Here is a 20,751-nt window from a genome sequence, read left to right on the forward strand (position 1 = left end):
GTGTCCGAAATAAAGGAGTGCAAAAGCAAGAGCCTTTATTCTCTGTGGGTTTACATGGTTTAATGAATGAATGAATACTAGAAACTCATGGGCCGCTAAAATATTGGAGGGAATGTGGAGACAACATTAAAAATATATTTTTTATTACTTTCTTACTTACATTTATGAACAGAAAAGTTTTTTTTTAATATAGACTTTTTAAATTAAAAAAATAACCAAATAAACTCCTCCAAAGATTTCTCATCTCGCACGCACAGATCTGCTTGGACAACACTGGAATACATCATATCCGGTCGGCAGCTCGCATACAGTCTAGTCGCAGGAGTTCAAATATTTCAACGGATCCGCAGGTCAATTCGGATCCGAATTTTCCGCATACGGAGATGATCGGAACTCCACGCAGCTCCCGGACTGCTCTCCATTGGAAATAAATGACTTCCGGTCTGTCGCTTGTCGTTTGTCGTGTGCAGTGAAAAGGCGGCTTTAGTGTAAGTTGACATGTACTTGCAAAGTTTCTTATAATCAGTTAAATGTCAGTTAAAGGAGCAGTATCAACAGATATTAAAGGGCCATGAAACCTCCTCGGTTCAGCAGGGTGTTTTCACACCTCTACTTTGGAAAAAGTCAGAAAAGTGGGCGTGTCCAGCTCTGTTTAGGGGGAGTGTCGGAGGAAAAAAAGTGGGATGGTGTGGGAGTGTCTATTTGGGCACGCGCGAGTTTCAGAGTCAAAATACACACCCACACACACACATACAGGAGAAAGTGATGGTGTTTAACCTACATGGACATCTGTAGTCGAATTATTTGCCAAATTATTAAATGGTGGACTTTAACTGCAGTTTGGCTCTTTCATTCAGGGAATTCATTCATGTCCCTCGCGACACACGAGATATTTGATTCTAAGAACTGCTCTAAACGTGTATTTTTCATGCAGTGTTTGATACCGCACGGCGAATGAGAGAAAAAAAACCTCCGCATTTCCCAGAAACTTAGATGCACATGGCATAGCGTCAGAAAGCCGCGTGTGTTATTCCGGTCACTAAATGCGGTAAAAACCCTACACGAGGTTAAAGTTTGGTTGTGGTGCTAACGTGTTTATACTCTGTGCAATAGTTTGTTCGATACGAACAAACTGAATAAACAAACTGGTCGCTCACTTACCAAATCTGTAGAGACAGAACAATCACCAGCAACTAGAGCCGCGTCTTTATTAAGAGAAGACTACAAACGAATCCAGATCTCAGCGTTTGCAGATGAGAACAGCTTTCAGGTAAACAATAATCCTCCTTAGACACGTAAGTTATTGTTGTCGAGCGTCGCGTACACTGTTAATCCACACGTGACGCCAGCTGCGCTCTCACAGAGAGAAAATGAAAACAAAACTGAACTGCAGCAAACTATAGAAGCAACACTTCACGCTTGTTTTGCCAACACAACGTGGCGTCTAAACACTGTGACAGTAATGAATATTAATGAAGTTGCACAATAGAGCGTGCTGATTGGTTTGAACCAAGCCTTACTCATGCATTAATGCAGCACACTGTAAGACGTAATAAGACTCACTCTGGCTCAGACGTCCAGTCTGCACGCTGGAATACACACTATTATGTCATGGCCGTGACGCAGCTTCAAAAATTAGTTTCAAACAGGAAGTACGAATTTGCTTGAAATAACGCAAAAACAACCAATTTACACTTTTTAGTGAAATATAGGTGTCCTAATAGTGTTTTTAGCAGTGTGGGACACATATACGACTGTCAACAGCTCAAAACATGTGTTTTGGTGTTTCGTGACCCTTTAAGCAGACAATCTACTAATACTTAAATGGACCATCGGAATAGTGTTACCAACATCATAACCTTGTGCAGTGGCAACCAAATTAATATAGTGTAGTTGAAGAGATTTATGTAATCATATGTTAGATTTTTGCTGGGAAAAACAAAGGATGTGTGACACACAGTAAGCTCCAGGAAGCCTCTCTTCTACTCTATGAGACATTAAACAGATGCTTATAATTGTCAGGGTTATGCAGATGTAATGGAGGCCAGCTAGTAAGTGCTGTGCAGGTAAACCTCACTCCTCTGACCTTTAAAGGTGCTCTATTGATGGACGTGTCCTTTAGCCTCCTTGTTAGAGCAACAGACTCCCATGCAGAAGGTCGCCGGTTCAATACCAGCTCGTAGCGGGTTGGGTAGCGTAGGACTGGAGGGGTTACACAGAAAGAGCTAATCTGTACTGTTACATCAGTGTGTCGTTAATGGGAATAGATTAAGTTAAACTATAGTCTCACAACTTCAGATTTATAGTCTAAAATATAAATCATAATTAAACTGACATAAGAGTGTGATGTATTGAGGTCTTGGTTTGTTGTTCCGTGAAATGACAAGTTCAGATATTAATCGGGTCCATTATGGCAGGGGTGCCCAAACTTTTTGTTATGAAGGTCCCAAAATCAAAGCTGAAGGCTGTGGATCGAAGGTAAATATGTCAAACTGCATTACAAAGTTGCCATGGGTAATTTCCTTATTTTTAAAAATAATAATTAAAAATAAATTAACCATATTAGACTAACTAAAACATTCTATTTATTGCATTTTATAATTAACGTTACAATGAAAACAAACAATTCTGTTTAAAACACAATGAACATTTAAATAAATCTGATTTATTTACAACCAGGGCTTTACATTAACACCTGCCAAATGCTTTGGCGGGTTAGACAGCTGCTCCACTAGCCACTTTGGCAGGTTGGAAATAATTTTTACTTTGTAGTTTTCTTAAAGCAGGGTTCGACATTAAGGATGGCCCAATATGCGTGCAAATGTGACCTTAGAATCGAGCAGCAGCATGACAGAAGACGATAACTGTTGCGCGAGACAAAGCAGGTGAATACCGTATGAGAGGATGATTACTTGCGCACACAGGTGATGTGATGTGCGTGACTGTTAAAAAGCATGCACGCTCCCGTTTACTTGCACTTTTTTCCTGTTCACTTGCGATCGATTCTCTTTGAAAAAGACTAGACTAAAAATGATGATAGTGTACCCACAGTCCTGGGGCCTCATGTACGAAGACTTGCGTGGAAATCTTACTAAAACATTGCGTACGCACAAAGCTGTAAATGTGCGTACGCAGAAAAAAATTCAGATGTATGAAACACTGCGTACGCTGAATCTCACGCATATTCTTTTGTACATCTGAATGAACGTGAAACTGAGCGCAACATGCACGAGCACAAAACCCCTCCCTGCCTCCTCCCCCGTATGAATATGCTAATGACTATGCGGCAAAACCCAACGAAAAAGCAATGGCAAAAGCAAGCAAGAAGAGAAACTTTGAACAGAATGTGAAATGGAGGTGCTGCTTTCAGAGGTGGACCGGAGAAAAGCGGTGTTATTTGCAAGTTTGTCCTCCGGAATTAACAACAAAAGAAAAAAATAGAGTGGGAGAGTTTAGCTGATGCGGTCAACACAGTTGGGTCTGAACATCGCACTGAGTGAATTAAAAAAAAAAATAGTGTGGTTTATATCTGTAAAATGTTGCAGTACTCTTAACAGTCTCAGTGGCGCTACTCGCAAGACGCATGTGATCATGAATTGATACGTTCGAGCATGAACTCGGCTCGAATCCAGCGTCTGATGAACTCTTTCTTCTTTTTCCCCCGCTACATATCAGATTTTGCCAACTATTTATCACGAGAAAGACAAGTAGGAATCATCAATAAGTTCATATCAATAAGCATCATATTTTATTTGCACATTTATTGAATGGAAATGTTTCTGATTCACGCATGCAAATTCATCTTCAGATAGTGTCTTTATAGCAATGTGCGTGCGGTAGATCGCTCAGATTACATTGGGAAAACAGGCGACTGCTGCAAATTGTGCTTCAATGTTTAGCTGGTCAAATGTATGGTATGGAAACCTTATATACCTGCTGAACCCGTCTCATACAGCTGCCATTGCAAGGCTCAGACACTTTGTAGAGAGGAATTTAACACAACTGCCTCTAGGAGTCGCCAATGGAAATAAAACAGACACGCACAAAAAATGTGCGTACGCCAGCCAGAAAGCTGCCGTGAACCTGCGCACATTCCCACGTTCAGTTCATTGTTAGTAAATCCAAACGTGAGCGATTCTGAGCGTGAAACCTGGCGTACGCAAAGTTTTTGTGCGTACGCAGCGTTGATACATGAGGCCCCTGCTGCTTTTAAGAGCTCAAGATTGAAAAATATATATATATATTTGTAAGAAACAGCAGTAGTCACTGCTTTCGTTTTAATTATTCTCAGGCACGTGATCAACCTTTCATTATCACTCGTGGTATGTTTTTACCTGCTTTCTTTTGCTTACAGTTATTTTTGTTAAAATACTTTAATTATCATCCTTTACAATAACATTGCTTTAATATGAGATTAACTCCCCATTTGTGTGTAGTAACTGCTGATCTGGGACTTTTAGCCAGGACTGATTACTTTGCATATTTTAGATGCATGACAATAGATCTTTTTAAATGTCAATTTTTAAAAAAAAGAAAAGTTTTGTTGAATAAAAAGTGCATGCATACAGCTATATATTTGCTTGTTTTGACACATTTAAAGTATGTGGCTAAGAAATAATTATTTCTTTTTTGTGTGGTCAGAGATAAATTTGGTTAATCCTTCGTTTTGAGCCCTAAAAAAGTCTTGTGAAATAAAAACCAATTGCAATGACACAACCCATTTGCTCATGCACAGTGAGCAAGCTCATACACAACAAACACAAACAGTGAAATAAATAAGGACGCATGTGGACAACACAACATCTAAATCAAGTCATTTTAGCATGACAAAGTCACATTTATTTATATAAAATATATTTTCCAAACAATAAAATTGTGGCTAGTAAAAATGGCAAGTGGCTAGTAATGTTGGTAATCTACTAGCCACAGTAGCTGGTGATCAAAAAAGTTAATGTAAAGCCCTGTTTACAACATATAATTAAATTATTTAATTCAAGCTTGCTTTTTTGTAACAAAAGATTACGTTAAGTTAGAAATAACAATTTCTATTAAAGGTATGGCATGGTGGGCCAAATCAAAGGTTATCATGGGCCATCTTTGGCCCACAGGTCCTACTTTGTGCATCTCTGTGTTATGGTGTACTTCAGGGTTCTGTTATTGGCTCCATCCTTTTTAGCATTTACATGCTTATTTCTAAGGCAGATCTTTAGAAAACTTGATCTTGGGGTATCATTTCTACGCTGACAAATTTACACCAGTTTCAAATTATTTCACAAGTATGGATGCTTTAAAATTTAAAGTGATAGCACTGAGTCCCCGTTTACACTAATATGTTTTAGTCTTAATACAGCGTTTTAAAATGAAAGCGATCCACGTCCACACTGGCGTTTCACCTAGTGTTTCTGAAAAGCTTGGCATCCACACTACACCACTGAAAACGCATGTCATGGGACCACACACACACTCTGGCATGCGCTAAAAGCTGCTTTAGCGAATTCTCGCGTCTGAGCTCACAAGCTTGGGCGTAGTGTGGACGGATGGCATAGCCATAGAAAAACGTATCAGTTTACACTAAACATATTAGTGTAAAGGCGGCCTAAGACTTCTTACTGGCACATCTGCAGCCACCCACAAATGCAGCAGGTTTAATTTGATTGATGTGTAATGGAGGCCAGTTAGTAAGTGTTGTGCAGGTAAACCTCACTCCTCTGACTTCTAAAGGTGCTCTAGCTACAGATGCTAGAGGCCATGGTCTTTAGCCTTCTTGTTAGAGCAACCAACTCCTATGCGGAAGGTCGCCGGTTCAATCTCAACCCGGAGCGGGTTGGGTGGTGTAGGACCGACAGGTTTACATTGGTGCCGTGACCCGGGTGGGAGTAAGGTTTAAGGGGGTGAGTGTAATGGAAGCCAGCTAGTAAGTGCTGTGCAGGTAAACCTCACTCCTCTGACCTCTAAAGGTGCTCTACCGACAGAAGCTAAAGGCCAGGGTCTTTAGCCTCCTTGTTAGAGCAACCGACTCTCTCGGAAGATCACCGGTTCATACTAGTTCGAAGCGGGTTGGGTGGTGTAGGACCGGCGGGGTTACAGATGCCTGTTTTTTACTCTACTTATATTTAGCCATGTATTCCAACCAAAAGCATTAGTGGCTCTAAAATCCTATGGCTGAGGAAACCCTATGGTTGTCTTATGGGTTGGCCAACAAAAATATCTCATTACTGCAGCACTTTGTTGTATGTTCAAACTGCTAAATATGCAAATAACCTTAAAGTCCGGCTACACTGATCATGGCATTTTCACTATTATTGTAATTGGGAATCAAGTTTGATTTGGTTTGCTCAGATGGTACTTTCAAGTTTGAGGACTTCTGATCAAGCCCAAAAATAACCACAAACAAGGAGTCAGATTAATACCCTACAATTTATTGGAAACATTGGGGTAATCAATACATAGAACACCAGCATGAACATGAATGGTTTTGTCAGCCATGTTTTGTCACATTGTTGCAGAGTTGTTGCTAGAATTCACAGCTCCCAGGTAAACACTTTTCATAATAGAGTACAGGTAACACCATAAGAGATTAACTCTCATTGTGTGTCTGAAGGATTCAAACTCAAAAGATCTAATCCCTTCGTGAAGAGACTCCGTTTTCATCTCCCAAATGGGCGTTCATCACCTCTGTCTTTGTTCCGCTTATCTATCCTGAGACACAGATGTGCACCGGCCCACCCAGCATTCTGGTTCTTATTCACAGTGTGGGCCCCCTCAATAGCTGGAACCGCGATATAACAGCTGATTGGCACATTCCTGCCCATTTAACAAACATCCGGCGGGAAAATGTGTCTGTCAAGGGAGCAACCTTTCCATTGATCTGCACAGTTGGGAGATTCAATACAACTATTGATGCTGGCACAATAACGCTAATCAAGTTACAAGACATGCACTGTAAATAAACACCAGTCATCTCCATTGCAGACATGAGAAAGATGAGGCCCTTCTTTCAGCCAAAAGATTGACTCCTGCATAAAAGCTTCACAAAGTGATCTTAAAATAGAATCTATGTGTAATCTGAGATATTATGGAAACATTAGAGGTTAAGAGATTAGGTTGAATCATTTTAGAAACTGGTTAGGCAACATAGTCATTTATGGGGTTTAGGGTGTAGGTCTTAAATGTATGCTTAAGGCAGTGGTCATTGCCATTAAGGCATGGGGATGAGCCCTCGAATTGAACACAATGTTTGACACCAAGCGAATTCCCTGATCATGGCCCGAAATGTCCATCAGTTGTAGCCTTCATTCAAAAGGGCCCCTTTGAGGTGGCCCGATTTAAATAACCCTTCAGTATTTTGGCCATGATTGTCTTCACTCCAAAGTGCCTTTCACTATATGCCATTTGGAACGCAACAAAAAAGTGCAGGGCAAGGGGCTCCCAGGATTAGATTTGGGAACTGCTGGGTTAGGGTATAGTTCAGGTAGGCAAGTTGAGTCTTGGACAGCTGCAAGCCCAGGCTTGATAAAAACTCACCCGTCTGAAGCTTTCAAGTAAAGCCGTGGTCACACTGCACTTCTTGCCCCATAGACTTCCATTTATAAGCATGCGACTGCGGCAGACTGGAAACACAAGCTCTTGAGACAAATCTCGCATTTCTTTATGTTCGAAACGTAAGCTTGGTGAACTCAGACCTGTGAAATCACATCACATTATCGCGTTAGACCAATAGAAGATCAAAAGGTGACCTCTCTGTACAGAAGTTTAAAATATTGAGCAATCGCTTGCTTGCATCAACAATATTCGTATTGTTTTATCTCGCCCATTTTTGCATTGCTCAAACTCTAGTGTGACCACAGTGTCAGACCTTGATTAGCTTGTTCAGGTGTGTTTGATTAGGTGTAGGATTGTGGCTCACGGGGACTGAACTTGCCTACCAGGAGGATATTTAATGCTGGGTGTAGAGTTTAGTAACCCAAAAGGTTACTTAGATGCAGGTCTGAAGAGTTAGATTTGAATGTTTAGCTTTAGAATGTTGAGTGTAGGTCTAGGGTTGTGTTATAAGTTTGATTGAAAGTTTGGGTGCAGATAAAGAGTTTTGGAGACAGGCCTGGGATTAGATAAAGGACTGGTTGAAGAAACGTAGGCGAAGGTCTAGGTTGTAGTTGAAAGTTCAGAATGTTGGGTTAAGGTGAAGAGTTTTAGGGACAGCACTCAGGGTGAAGTAAATAAAAGATTGGGATAAGAAACTTGGGTTTAGATCTAAGTTATAGTTGAAAGTTTTAAATGTTGGGTTTAGGTGAAGAGTTTTAGGGACAGTCCTCAGTGGGGAGTAGATAAAAAACTGGGTAAAGAAACTTGGATGTAGGTACAAGTTGGTGTTGAAAGTTTAGAATGTTGGGTTTAGGTCAGGGATGTCCAGACTCGGTCCTGGAAGGTGGATGTCCAACAAAGTTTAGTTCCAACGCCAATAAGACACACCTGGGCTAGCTAATCAAGCTCTTACTAGGCATTCTAGAAACATCCTTGCAGCTGTGTTGATCAAGTTGGAGCGAAACTCTGCAGAACACCAGCCCTCCGGGACCGAGTTTGGACACCCCTGATTTAGGTGAAGAGTTTTGGGACAGCCCTCAGGGAGGAGTCGATAAAAGATTGGGTTAAGAAATGTGGGGGTAGGTCTAAGTTATAGTTGAAAGTTTGGAACGTTGGGTTTTGGTGAAGAGTTTTAGGAACAGCCCTCTGGGTAAAGTAGATAAAAGATTGGGTTAAGAAACTTGGGTGTAAGTCTAAGATGTTGTTGAAAGTTTTGAATGTTGGGTTTAGGTGAAGAGTTTTCGGGACAGTCATCAGGGTGAAATAGATAAAAGATTGGGTTAAGAATCTTGGGTGTAAGTCTAAGTTGTTGTTGAAAGTTTTGAATGTAAGTTTAGGTAAAATGTCTTGGGGACAGCCCTTTGGGAGGTCAAAGTTGTGTCTGTGTGTAGTTGAAGGTTAAGAATGTTGGGTGAAGGTGAACAATTTAGGGACAGCCTTCAGGGACTGGGAGGAAGTAGATATATGTTTGGGTTTAGAAGCTTTGGTCAAGCCTATCAGGTTTAGTAGTAGATAAAAGTTTAGATTAGGACACTTGGGTGAAGGTCTAGATTGTAGAATGTTGGGTGTAGGTTGAAGGTTTAGAGGTACCCCGGGGGAGTAGATAAAACTTTAAGATTAGATGTTTGGATGTAGCCAATGGATGAGGGTGCAGGTCTAGGGTGAAGATAAGTTTGAACTAGGAGTCTTGTATATAGGTCTACTTTGAAGTAGAAAAATTAGATTTTTTCACCTTACACCAGCAGTTTAATGTGAATGTCTAAGGAGTAGATAAAAGTCTAGATTCAGAAAGTTGGGTCTAAGTTTTCGAATAAATTTTGGGTGTAGGTCTAAGCTGGTGTTAGTCAACCCTATTCCTGGCCGACTACTATTCTTCAGACTGTAGTGCCAACTCTGCTTTAAAACACTTGCCTGTTAGTTTAAAGTATTCCTGAACACATTGATTAGCTGGTTAAGGTGTGTTTTCTGTATTTGCGTGCTGGTTTAGAAAGTAGAGATTGACTAGGAGTTTAAGTAGTAGAGTGTGGGATGCAGATGTAGGTCTCTACTCCCAGTTAAGGTCTGTAGTGGGGAACTCATTTTCCATGAAATCTCTTGACAACATGTCATCACATCTGTCAGGGTACAATAGGTACCCACTGAATGTGCTGCTGGACTCGGTGCCAGTGAAAATGCCATTAGTGGTGCTGTCTTTCACCTGCAACCACACCCAATCACCTTGACCCAGACCCATCACCACCTGCTGAGAAGCGGTGTTCATTTCCACCGGTGTAGTTGTCCTCACCACGGCCTCAAAGTTGCGGAAGAGTCCAACCTTCAGCATACGGGTAGACACTTGTAAGTTGTAGCTAAACACGTATGTTCCGTTAATAGGGGCTGTGTACACACCATTATCAGGGCTATAGTTCTGGTTTAAGTTGTAGATTACACGTTTGAAAAGAACGGGGCGGTTTGGTGCAGGATAAGGGGTGGTAATAGTGGCAGAGAAAGCAGATTGCACTGTAGGTGAGCAAGGTCCAGGAATGCCAGCCAATCCCATGTCCCCCTTGGCACCTTTAGGGCCTGTGGTTCCATTCACACCCTGTGCCCCTGCCAAACCATTATCTCCCTTATCACCTTTGTCTCCCTTTTGACCCTGGGCTCCTGGAGCCCCATCATGACAATTGCACAGGCCCTGTGGACCTTGGTCACCCTTTGGCCCTGTGTCACCTGGAGTGCCAGGTCCGCCTGCCACACCCGGATCTCCCTTCTGCCCTTTGGGTCCAAGGTCTCCATTCAGACCAGGTAACCCACGTGCACCTACAAGCCCAGGAAGACCAGGTGCACCATCTTGTCCAGGTATGGGTGCACAGCTTTGCGGGCATTGACCATCTTCTCCTTTTGGGCCTGGTTCTCCAGAAGGACCATCCAGACCTTGGTCACCCTTTTCACCTGAGTAGCACGTATACAAGCATGGTCATCATAGACATTCTGTGTAAGTAAATATGATAAAGATTTAGAGACGTTTCACTGACCTTTGCTGCCCCTTTCACCCTTTGGCCCCGAAGTTCCAGGTAGACCCAAGTCTCCCTTATCTCCAATATCTCCTTTCTCACCTGTAACATAATTAACTTGCCTTCAACTGTGTGCTATCTTGTGTTTAGTATAACAGAGAACTGTATAGAGGTTTGGACCAACTTGACGGTGAGTAAATTTTATGTGGACTATCTTCTTTCCCTTGTTTGTTCTAGTATGTATTCATGCAAGTAACTTTATTGTAATCTCACCATACATGTTTTAGCTTTCTCTCACAATGCAATAGACACATTCATTCCTGTGTGAGTCTTGTTGTGTCTCACCCTTTATCCCAGGAGGTCCTCTGAATCCTGGACGGCCAGGAAGCCCAGTGAGACCCCTTGGACCCGGACTGCCAGGAGCTCCTGTGAGAAGCAGGTAATAACAATAATAAACTCAGGTTTTCTGAAAGTCATTTCTGAAATATGGAATTTTCATTCATTCATTTTCTTGTTGGCTTAGTCTCTTTATTAATCAATCGTCGCCACAGCGGAATGAACCGCCAACTTATCCAGAACGTTTTTACGCAGTGGATGGCCTTCCAGCCACAACCCATCTCTGGGGAACATCCACACACATATTCACACACACTCTCATACACTACGTACAATTTAACCTACCCAATTCACCTGTACCGCATGTGTTTGGACTGTGGGGGAAACCAGAGCACCCGGAGGAAACCCACACGAACACAGGGAGAACATGCAAACTCCACACAGAAACGCCAACTGAGCCGAGGCTCGACCCAGTGACCTTCTTGCTGTGAGGCGACAGCACTACCTACTGCGCCACTGCCTCACCAAACATGGAATTTTATAAGGTATATTCCAGACATCGAAAGTAAGGTATATATATGGAATATCATGGAATTTTTTGCTTGTCATTTTTTAATCTTTACTTTCCATTTATCAAAATGTCTTTTGGGTCATTTCATGTGCTTTGCCTGTTGCTACTGTCAGGCTATTTTTCAGTGCCATTTTAGACTTTTCCTACTTGTTAACCAGCAATCACTTTCAGGAAATCAAATTAAGTCAAATATGGAAATAAACATTTAAAGAGATCTGTATACAAGATGCCCACTTTAAAAATCAGGTATTAAAGGGCACCCTTTTTAACCCTATTTACAAGATGTAAGATAAGCCTTTGGTGTCTCCTGAATGTGTCTGTAAAGTTTTAGCTCAGCCTGTGCAGTGCACCTCTCTCTCTTTTGGATAAAAAGTTCCCTTTAAAAATGAACTAAAGGACTAGGGCTAAGCAGGGCTGAGCCTGGTCAGTACCTGGATGGGAGACCACTTGGGAAAACTAGGTCGCTGTTGGAAATGGTGTTAGTGAGGCCAGCAGGGGGCGCTCAACCTGTGGTCTGTGTGAGTCCTGATGCCCCAGTAAAAGTGAAGGGGACGCTACACTGTCAGTGAGCGCCGTCTTTTGGATGAGACGTTAAACCGAGGTCCTGACTGTCTGTGGTCATTAAAATCCCAGGGCACTTCTCATAAAGAGCAGGGGTGTAACCCTGGTGTACTGGCCAAAGTCCCTCTATCGGCCCTTACTATTATGGCCTCCCACTCATCACCATCCACCGAATTGGCTCCTATCACTGTCTCTCCACTCCACCAATAGCTGGTGTGTGTGGTGAGTGCCCTGACACCCGCCGCGCCGTTGTCCTGTGGCAGCCGTCGCTTCATCCAAGTGGATGCTGCACACTGGTGGTGTTGTGGAGAGACCCCCCTCATGATTGTGAAGCGCTTTGAGTGTATGACCATACACAATAAATGCGCTATATAAATACACATTACTTTACATTATATAGGGGGGCCGAGTCGGAGCACTCACTCCACTCTGGTCCCCCGAGCTCTGCGCTGGTTGCAAATTCCAAATAAACCAAAACAATCAATAACAATTGGCTTAAGATTGGCAAGCAAAATTGGGGACATTGCAACCTGCAGAACCTGGGAACTTAAAAAAAAGAACTAAAGTACCCTGTGTTGTTCATAAATACAATGCATTTCTCCTAATATTACAGACATTTGACCATTTGTAGTTTTACAGAAAAAGTCTCCATATTTTGAACATTAGATAAGATTTCCAACCATTCAGATTTTGCAGGGGGATTGAGTTATAGCTTCTTTCGAGTCGAGTTAAAGTTTTCTTACTGGTTGTTAGAAGTATTTTTAATAAATGCTTGTCTTTTACCGTTATTTTCCAGATAAATTGTTGTAAAAGAAAAGTCCACACCATCACCAAAAATATTTTGTATTACTTGCATTACATCCTGCCTCAGTATGACTGAGGACGTACTCGCACTATGTACAGTTGCCTTGAACCGGGCCGAAGCATGCTTGTCCCCCCTCCTGTCTCCCCCGACAGCCCGTACTCACAATGCATTCGCACCTGAGCACTCTTACATCATCAATGATGCGCTGTTCAGTAAGCGCTCTTGCTCAGCACAGTGGAGATTTCTTTAGCTATGTTGTTTTAGGGTGCTTTCACACCTACACTTTTGTTTCGGAACGTGTCTTGTTTGTCCAGTTAGCGCGGTTCGTTTGGCATATGTGAACAGGGCAATCGCGCTCTGTTCCGTGCCAAAGTAATCACTCCGGGATCGCTTGAATGAGGTGGTCTCAGCTCGATTGAAACGAACCCTGGAGCGGTTCGATTACAGTGAGAAAGCGATCCGATCCGAGCGCGGTTACATCACAGTGTTTTATGGATATGTAATAGGCTTACGGCTATATGAAGAGAGAATTATGAGTATGGCAGGAAGTTTCGCGAGTCTCAGGATGCCCGCAAACGAGTGATGATCTCCCGGTAATCTTGCGTCTCCCTCCAGGTCCTCAAATAGGCTACGTCAGGCACCCTTCTCACCCCTCCCCACCGCATCTCTCCTCAGACACGTCACGCGCGCACCCTGTCAATCACCACCAAACCACCACCTCTCCTGACAGCTGAGCGGGACGCTGCAAAATAAACCCTGACACTCTGACCAATGTGAGGAGAGTTTACTCGCACGTGACTTGTTTTAGCTCTTTTGGTCCGATTAGAAACTTTGGAATGTGAAAGCGAACCGCTCCAAGAGCAAAGAGCAACAATGTAACAACTGTAATCTCTGTTTCAGAACAACTGAATCCATTCACAGGTGTGAAAGCACCCTTAGTCGTTAGGGATGTAGTGACAGTTGAATATTTCGGCAAACAGATCCGCCACTTTTGATGCTCATAAACAATCATAAAGTGCTCGTGATGCAGGAATTAGGAGGTTTGCTGAAGGTGAAGTTGTCGTGCAGTGAGGGGTTTGTGTCTTTAATAATCTCTGACAGTTTGCGTTTATTGAACAGTAAATAAATATAAATAAATAAATATAAATCCGTATCAAACAGTCCCTTAAAAGTGACGTCTTGCTTTTATTTTCAGGCTTAGGCTCGTTTTGCACTCACGCACAAGCGTACCGCGCCAAAGCGCAAGTAAACCACGCTCAGGCACACCTTGTCCAACCAACTCTTCCAGCCAGGAAGTTTTTAGTTTGGATGCTCCCAAAATCGTTCCACATCTGCAGATTTTTAACGATATTCTGCGCAGAAGTAGCACACAGTGCCATTCATTTGCACACATTCATAAGCTACAGCCAATTTAGATTCTTCAATTCACCAATAGCGCATGTGCTTGGACTTGTAGGGGATACCGGAGCACCAACTCCACACAGAAATGCCAACTGGGCAAGCCAGGACTCGAACCAGCGACATTCTTGCTGTGAGGCCACAGTGCTAACCACTGAGCCATCATGCTGCCCCCATTCATTCAGCTTTTCAGTCAGTGATGTTTTCAGTGACTCATTTAATATCGATCAGAGAGTGGAGTAGTCTTGATACCTGTGAGTCCGCGGTCTCCTCTGTCTCCTTTCTGTCCTCTGTTTCCCGAGCAGGCGGAGCAGATGCAGTACCAGGGCACCTGATCTGCAGTCGGAGGAACCGGCGCCTCCAGAATCATCTGACAGTAGGATAAATCAGGCTCCGATGATATCGGCTGGGACAGAGTGAAGTTGTCCATAGGTAGTATTCCTAAATCTGTCCCCCGAAATTCTGGACTTATTCCGCACTGTCCCAGAGACAAACAGAGCAACAGCCCCACCATACTCCTCAGGTCCTGTAGACAAATATATACTGATGACCATGATAAGTGCAGATCACATTTTAGACACTCCTGATGAGTTATATTATTAATATTGTCCATTACACAATGAAAAGCAATTTTTTGAGATTATTGCGGTGCATTTTAGAGATACATACTTTCAGCTTTGCAACGTTTTCAGCATATTTTCTTATATTATTATTTTAGCATTGCTTAAATGATATTTTTATACACTATCAGTCTAAAATTTGAGGTCAGCCTGATTTTGAACTGTTTTAAAATAAGCTACTAAGGCTGCATTTATTTCATTACAAATACAGTACATGCTGTAAAATTGTCAAATGTCATTGCACTATAAACTAACAGTTCAGAAGTAGATTATAATTTAATTTAATCATTTATTCCAGTGATTTAAAGATGCATTTTCAGCTTCATTACTCCACTCTTCAGAGACATCCTTCAGAAATCACTCTAATATATTAATCATTATTATTGTCACTCATTCGTTCATTTTCTGTCACTTTTTCATCTGTGGTCGCCACACCGGAATGAACCGCTAACTTATACAGCATATGTTTTACATAGCGGATGCCTTTACAGCTACAACCCTATACTGGGAAACATCCATACACACTCATTCACACACACACACACACACACACACACACACACACACACACACACACACAGACATGCATGCACACTCGCTCACTCTTACACTTCGGCCAATTTAGTTAATCAATTCCCCTATAGCGCATGTGTTTGGACTTTGGGGGAAACCGGAACACCCGGAGGAAACCCACGCCAACACAGTAAACATGCAAACTCCACACAGAAATGCCATTGGCCCAGCCGAGGCTTGAACCAGTGACCTTCTTGCTGTTAGGTGATAGTGCTAATTGCTGAGCCACTATTATTATTATTATTAATATTATTATTATTATTATTATAATTTTTATTATTCTTATAATTTTTTATTAATAGTAATAGTAATAAAAGCAATAATAACTTGAGTAATAATTTCATTTGAAACTACATACAATAAGAAATCAGTTATTTAAAATGTTAATAAATATATATATTTTAAAATTATTTTATTTAAATTATTTTGTACCTTTTTCTGAGAATATATATATATATATATATATATATATATATATATATATATATATATATATATATATATATATATATATATATATATATATATACAGTTAAAGTCAGAATTATTTCCCCTCCTTTGATTATTATTATTTTTTTTCCTTTTAAAAGATTCAGGAATTTTTCACAGTGTGTCTGATAATATTTTTTCTTCTGTAGAAAGTCTTATTTGTTTCATTTCAGCTAGAATAAAAGCAGTTTTTATTTTTTTAAACACCATTTTATTCCTATGGAACAAAATCAATCCCAAAAGTCTTGAAATAAAAGCTTATCGAATAGGACAAACAAAAGAGACTATTGAAAAAAAAGTTAGCTTAAAGGGGCTAATATGGAACTAAAACAATGCCAAAAGTACTGAAATAAAAGCTTATCGAATAGCACAAACACAAAAAAAATACACTGAATTAACAACTGCTTGCATTTGAATGACTTGGATTGCCTGGGTTTGTGATTTTAGGCCCTGAAATTTAACACAGATGTTTATTTAAGCTGTGAATATCTCAACTAAAATATTTCAAACACGTTTTCATCCTTAAAAGTTCAATAATTCTTATTTGATTTTCAGATTTCACTCACAAAATATTTAATACCGGTGAAAAATATGAAGCGTGATGTGCAGAAGATCATTTTCAGTTCATTTTATTTCAGTTCAAAAATTTGCTTCCAAAAATTCAGTGGATCAAATTCGGCTCTTAAAATTTGACATGGTCACTGGTTCGAGCCTCGGCTCAGTTGGCGTTTCTGTGTGGAGTTTGCATTATCTCTCTGTGTTTGCGTGGGTTTCCTCCGGGTGCTCCGATTTCCCCCACAGTCCAAATACATGCGGTACAGGTGAATTGGGTAAGCTATATTGGCCGTGGTGTATGAGTGTGTGTGTGAATGAGTGTTTCCCAGAGATGGGTTGCAGCTGGAAGGGCATCCACTGCGTAAAACTTTGCTGGATAAGTTGGCGGTTAGTTCCGCTATGGAGACCCCGGATTAATAAAGGGGCTAAGCCGAAAAGAAAATGAATGAAATATGACATGACATCCAGGAACTGCAGGAAAAGCAATAGATTGCAGACTGACATTCTCCAGCTGCTTTTTCACTAGCAGGTGGACCAATCAAAGATGTTTAAACCAGTAAATAATTGAGGAAAAAAGCAAATAACAGCACAAAAGTCGCATTTAATATTGTCAATGTCAAATTTTAACAGCCTAATTTGATCCACTGAATTTATGGAAGCAAATTTTTTTACTGAAAGAAAGTAAATTGGAAATTGTCGTTCGAAAATTACATGAAATCTGGAAATTGAATAAGAATTATTGTGTTTGAAATATTTTTAGTTGAGATATTCACAGCTTAAATAAACAACTGTGATAAATTTCAGGACCTAAAAATTACAAACCCAGGCAGTCCAAGTCATTCAAATGCAAGCAGTTAATTCAGTGTATTATTTTTGTGTTTGTGCTATTCGATAAGCTTTTATTTCAGTACTTTTGGCATTGATTTAGTTCCATATTAGCCCCTTTAAGCTAACTTTTTTTTCAATAGTCTACAGAACAAACCATCGTTATACGATAACTTGCCTAATTACCCTAACCTGCCTAGTTAACACAATTAACCTAGTCAAGCCTATAAATGTCACTTTAAGCTGTATTGACCTTATTCAAAAAAGGTAATGATTCGCACTCAAGAAATTGCTTCGTACTGTTTTTATTTTTTCTTTCTTTTACATTCTACAGGTGATTAAAAGACAATGCCTTCCGCAGTGTGTGACACAATCCACCCTTTTATCCCATTGTTAATCACAATGCGCCATTAGTTAGACCGCCACTCTCAACTGTATCAACTATTATCATGTCAAGTGTACATCAATACAATAAAAAGAGAGAAATATCATGTTATAAGTGTGTGTCATTATGTTCTTGTGTGTGATCTAAGACTGTGAATGTGTGTTAGACGTTTGTGTGAGAACGCGTCATAGTTGTGTAAATGTGTTTTGTGTGTGTGAGAGAGGGAGAGAGAGTGTGTTAAAAAGTTTGTGTCTGTATGTGATTTTCTATTTGTGAGTGTGTGTGTGTGTGTGTGTGTTACAAGTTTGTGCATGTCTAATATGTGTGTGTGTGTGTGTGTGTGTGTGTGTGTGTGTGTGTGTGTGTGTGTGTGTGTGTGTGTGTGTGTGTGTGTGTGTGTGTTGTAGTTAGACCGCCACTCTCATTTCATTATCCATGATTAACCACACAATAACTCACTTCACACCTCAACCATCATTCCCCTGAACAACAGTGTATCAACTATTATCATCTCAAGTGTACATCAATACAATAAAAAGAGAGAGATTGCATGTCATAAGTGAGTGTCATTATGTTCTTATGTGTGATATAAGACTGTGAATGTGTGTTAGACGTTTGTGTGAGAACGCGTCATAGGTGTGTAAATGTGTTTTGTGTGTGTGAGAGGGTGTGTTAAAAAGTTTGTGTCTGTATCTGATTGTCTATTTGTGAGTGTGTGTGTGTGTTACAAGTTTGTTCATGTCTAATATGTGTGTGTATATGTGTGTGTGTGAGAGAGTCTGTGTATTGTGTGTGTGTGTGTATATGTGTGTGTCATTATGTTCTTATGTGTGATATAAGACTGTGAATGTGTATTAGACGTTTGTGAGAACGCGTCATAGGTGTGTAAATGTGTTTTGTGTGTGTGAGAGAGTGTGTTAAAAAGTTTGTGTCTGTATGTTATTGTCTATTTGTGAGTGTGTGTGTGTTACAAGTTTGTGCATGTCTAATATAAGTGTGTGTGTGTGTGTGTGTGTGTGTGTAGTTAGACCGCCACTCTCATTTCATTATCCATGATTAACCACACAATAACTCTCTTCACACTTCAACCATCATTCCACTGAACAACAGTGTATCAACTATTATCATGTCAAGTGTACATCAATACAATAAAAATCCGACAGCTAACATAAAAAAAAAAAATGACATTTGACAATTACTCGAAGAATAAAAACAAACAAATCTTACCTTCACCTCAACCCACATAACTGTTTCAAATATTCCCCAAATGATGTAGAACAGATTCAGGAAATTTTCACAGTATTTCCTATAATATTTTGTCTTCTGGAGAAACTCTTATTTGTTTCATTTCAGCTAAAATAAAAGCAGTTCTTAATTTTTTTAAAGCCATTTTAAGGTCAATATTATTAGCCCCTTGAGCAATATTAGTTTTAGATTGTCTCCAGAACAAACCACTGTTATACAATGACTTGCTTAATTACCCTAACCTGCCTAATTAACCTAGTTAAGCTTTTAAATGTGACTTTAAGCTGAATACTAGTATCCTGAAACAAATCAAGTCAAATATTGAGTGCTGTCATCATGGCAAAGAAATCAGTTATTAGAAATGAGTTATTAAGCGGTCATATTTACAGAGGGCTCACCCACCATGTTCCAGTGCTGCAGCATCTTCATCTTCATCTCGAGCGAGTGTGAATCGTCCAGCCGTCCACACTCTGCATTTATAGGGCTGTGCGTGTGCCAGTGTGTGCTCCACCGCTGGGACTTGTGTTTATTTCTCTCTCTCCATTCTCTGTGACCTCGTTAGGCTCGGAATATGATGAGCGCTGATAATACCGTTTTTTTGGGAGAGGACCGGTGTGTGTCTCTGGAGATGCAGGATAATGCAGCTGAGCATGGGAACAGTGCAGTCCTCTGACCCCCGGCAGGTCAGATCACACACACACACTTAAACATGCACACACACTGTGAGTTTGTGTGTGTTTGGGTGTGGGCACACATGTGTGAGTGTGTGCATGTGTGTTTAAGTGAGTGTGCGTGAGGGTGTGTGTGTGTGTTTGTGCATGCATATGTTTGTATGTTTGTGTGTTGGAGTGTGTCTGGATGCATGTGTTTGTTTGGGCGTGTGTTTGTGTGTGTGCATGGGTTTGTGTTTGGAGGTGTGTGTGTGTGTGTGTGTGTGTGTTTGGGAGTGTGTATGTTTAGGGCTTTGTGCATGCATGCATGTGTTTGTGTGTGCATGTGTGTGTGTTTGGGTATGGGCATGCATGTGTTTGTGCTTGTGTGTGCGCGCATCTTTATGTTTGAATGTGTGTGCTTGTGTGTGCGCATGTCCATGTGTATGTGTTAGGGTGTGGGCATGCGTGTGTTTGTGCTTGTGTGTGCGCGCATCTTTATGTTTGAATGTGTGTGCATGTGTGTGTTTTGTCTGTGTGTGTATGCACGCGTATGTGTGTGTGTTTGACTGAGTGTGTGTGCTTGTGTTTGTGCATGTGTGTACATGTGTTTGCGTGTGTGAGCGTGTGGGCATGCATGTGTTTGTTTGTACGTGTGTTTGTGTTTGGAGGTGTGTCTGTGTGTGTGTGTTTGTCTGTGTGAGTGTTTGTATTTGGGTGTGTGTGTGTTTAGGGCTGTGTGTACGTGCATGCATGTTTTTGTGTGTTTGGTTGTGGGCATCTATGTGTTTGTGTTTGTGGATGTGTGTGTGTGTGTGTGTGCGCGCATCTTTGTGTTTGAACTTGTGTTCATGTGTGTGTTTGTCTGTGTGTGCATGCACGTGTATGTGTGTGTTTGTTTTGGTTTGTGCAGACATGTGTTTGTCTGTGTGTTTTGCCAAGAGTGTGTGTGTGTGCATGTGTCTGTGTGTTTGAGCGGGTGTTTGTGTGTGTGTGTTTGTGTTTTTAGGGCTGTGTGTGTGCATGCGTGTGTGTGTGTTTGGATGTGGGTATGCATGTGTTTGTACTTTTGTGTGTGTGTGTGTGTGTGTGTGTGTGTGTGTGTGTGTGTGTGTGTGCGCGCACACTAATCTTTGTGTTTGAATTTGTGTGCATGTGTGTGTT

At 41.0% G+C, this 20,751-nt stretch overlaps 1 protein-coding gene and 1 long non-coding RNA gene across 3 annotated transcripts in view; both read right to left on the bottom strand.

Moving 5' to 3' along the window:
* Positions 1-20,751, bottom strand: part of LOC147833781 (uncharacterized) — a 290,137-nt gene that overhangs the window by 85,815 nt on the left and 183,571 nt on the right. The window lies entirely within an intron of this gene.
* Positions 6,399-19,448, bottom strand: LOC101886389 (uncharacterized). Of its 2 annotated transcripts, XM_087284746.1 has the most exons (6): positions 19,340-19,423; positions 14,498-14,771; positions 10,920-11,000; positions 10,596-10,676; positions 9,745-10,512; positions 6,399-8,418 (listed from the first exon to the last, which is right to left on the bottom strand). In XM_087284746.1, the coding sequence occupies exons 1-6, from the start codon at positions 19,370-19,372 to the stop codon at positions 8,378-8,380; spliced, it is 1,278 nt and encodes a 425-aa protein (XP_087140872.1). In that variant the 5' UTR covers positions 19,373-19,423; the 3' UTR covers positions 6,399-8,377. The 2 variants fall into 2 exon arrangements, with proteins under 2 accessions (XP_087140872.1, XP_087140873.1); XM_087284747.1 differs by lacking the exon at positions 6,399-8,418 and having other exon boundaries at positions 8,573-10,512; positions 19,340-19,448.

Source organism: Danio rerio, chromosome 15 (genome assembly GCF_052040795.2).
Source record: "Danio rerio strain M-AB ecotype USA chromosome 15, GRCz13ab, whole genome shotgun sequence".
NCBI lineage: Eukaryota > Metazoa > Chordata > Actinopteri > Cypriniformes > Danionidae > Danio > Danio rerio.

Excerpts from the sequence above, each read along its gene's own strand:
- LOC101886389 (XM_087284747.1), bottom strand. The coding sequence starts at position 19,372 with ATGAAGATGAAGATGCTGCAGCACTGGAACATG. Across the intron at positions 14,772-19,339 it reads TGCTGCAGCACTGGAACATG|GACCTGAGGAGTATGGTGGG; the intron begins GTGGGTGAGCCC and ends ATTTGTCTACAG. Across the intron at positions 10,677-10,919 it reads AGGACCTCCTGGGATAAAGG|GTGAGAAAGGAGATATTGGA; the intron begins GTGAGACACAAC and ends ATTATGTTACAG.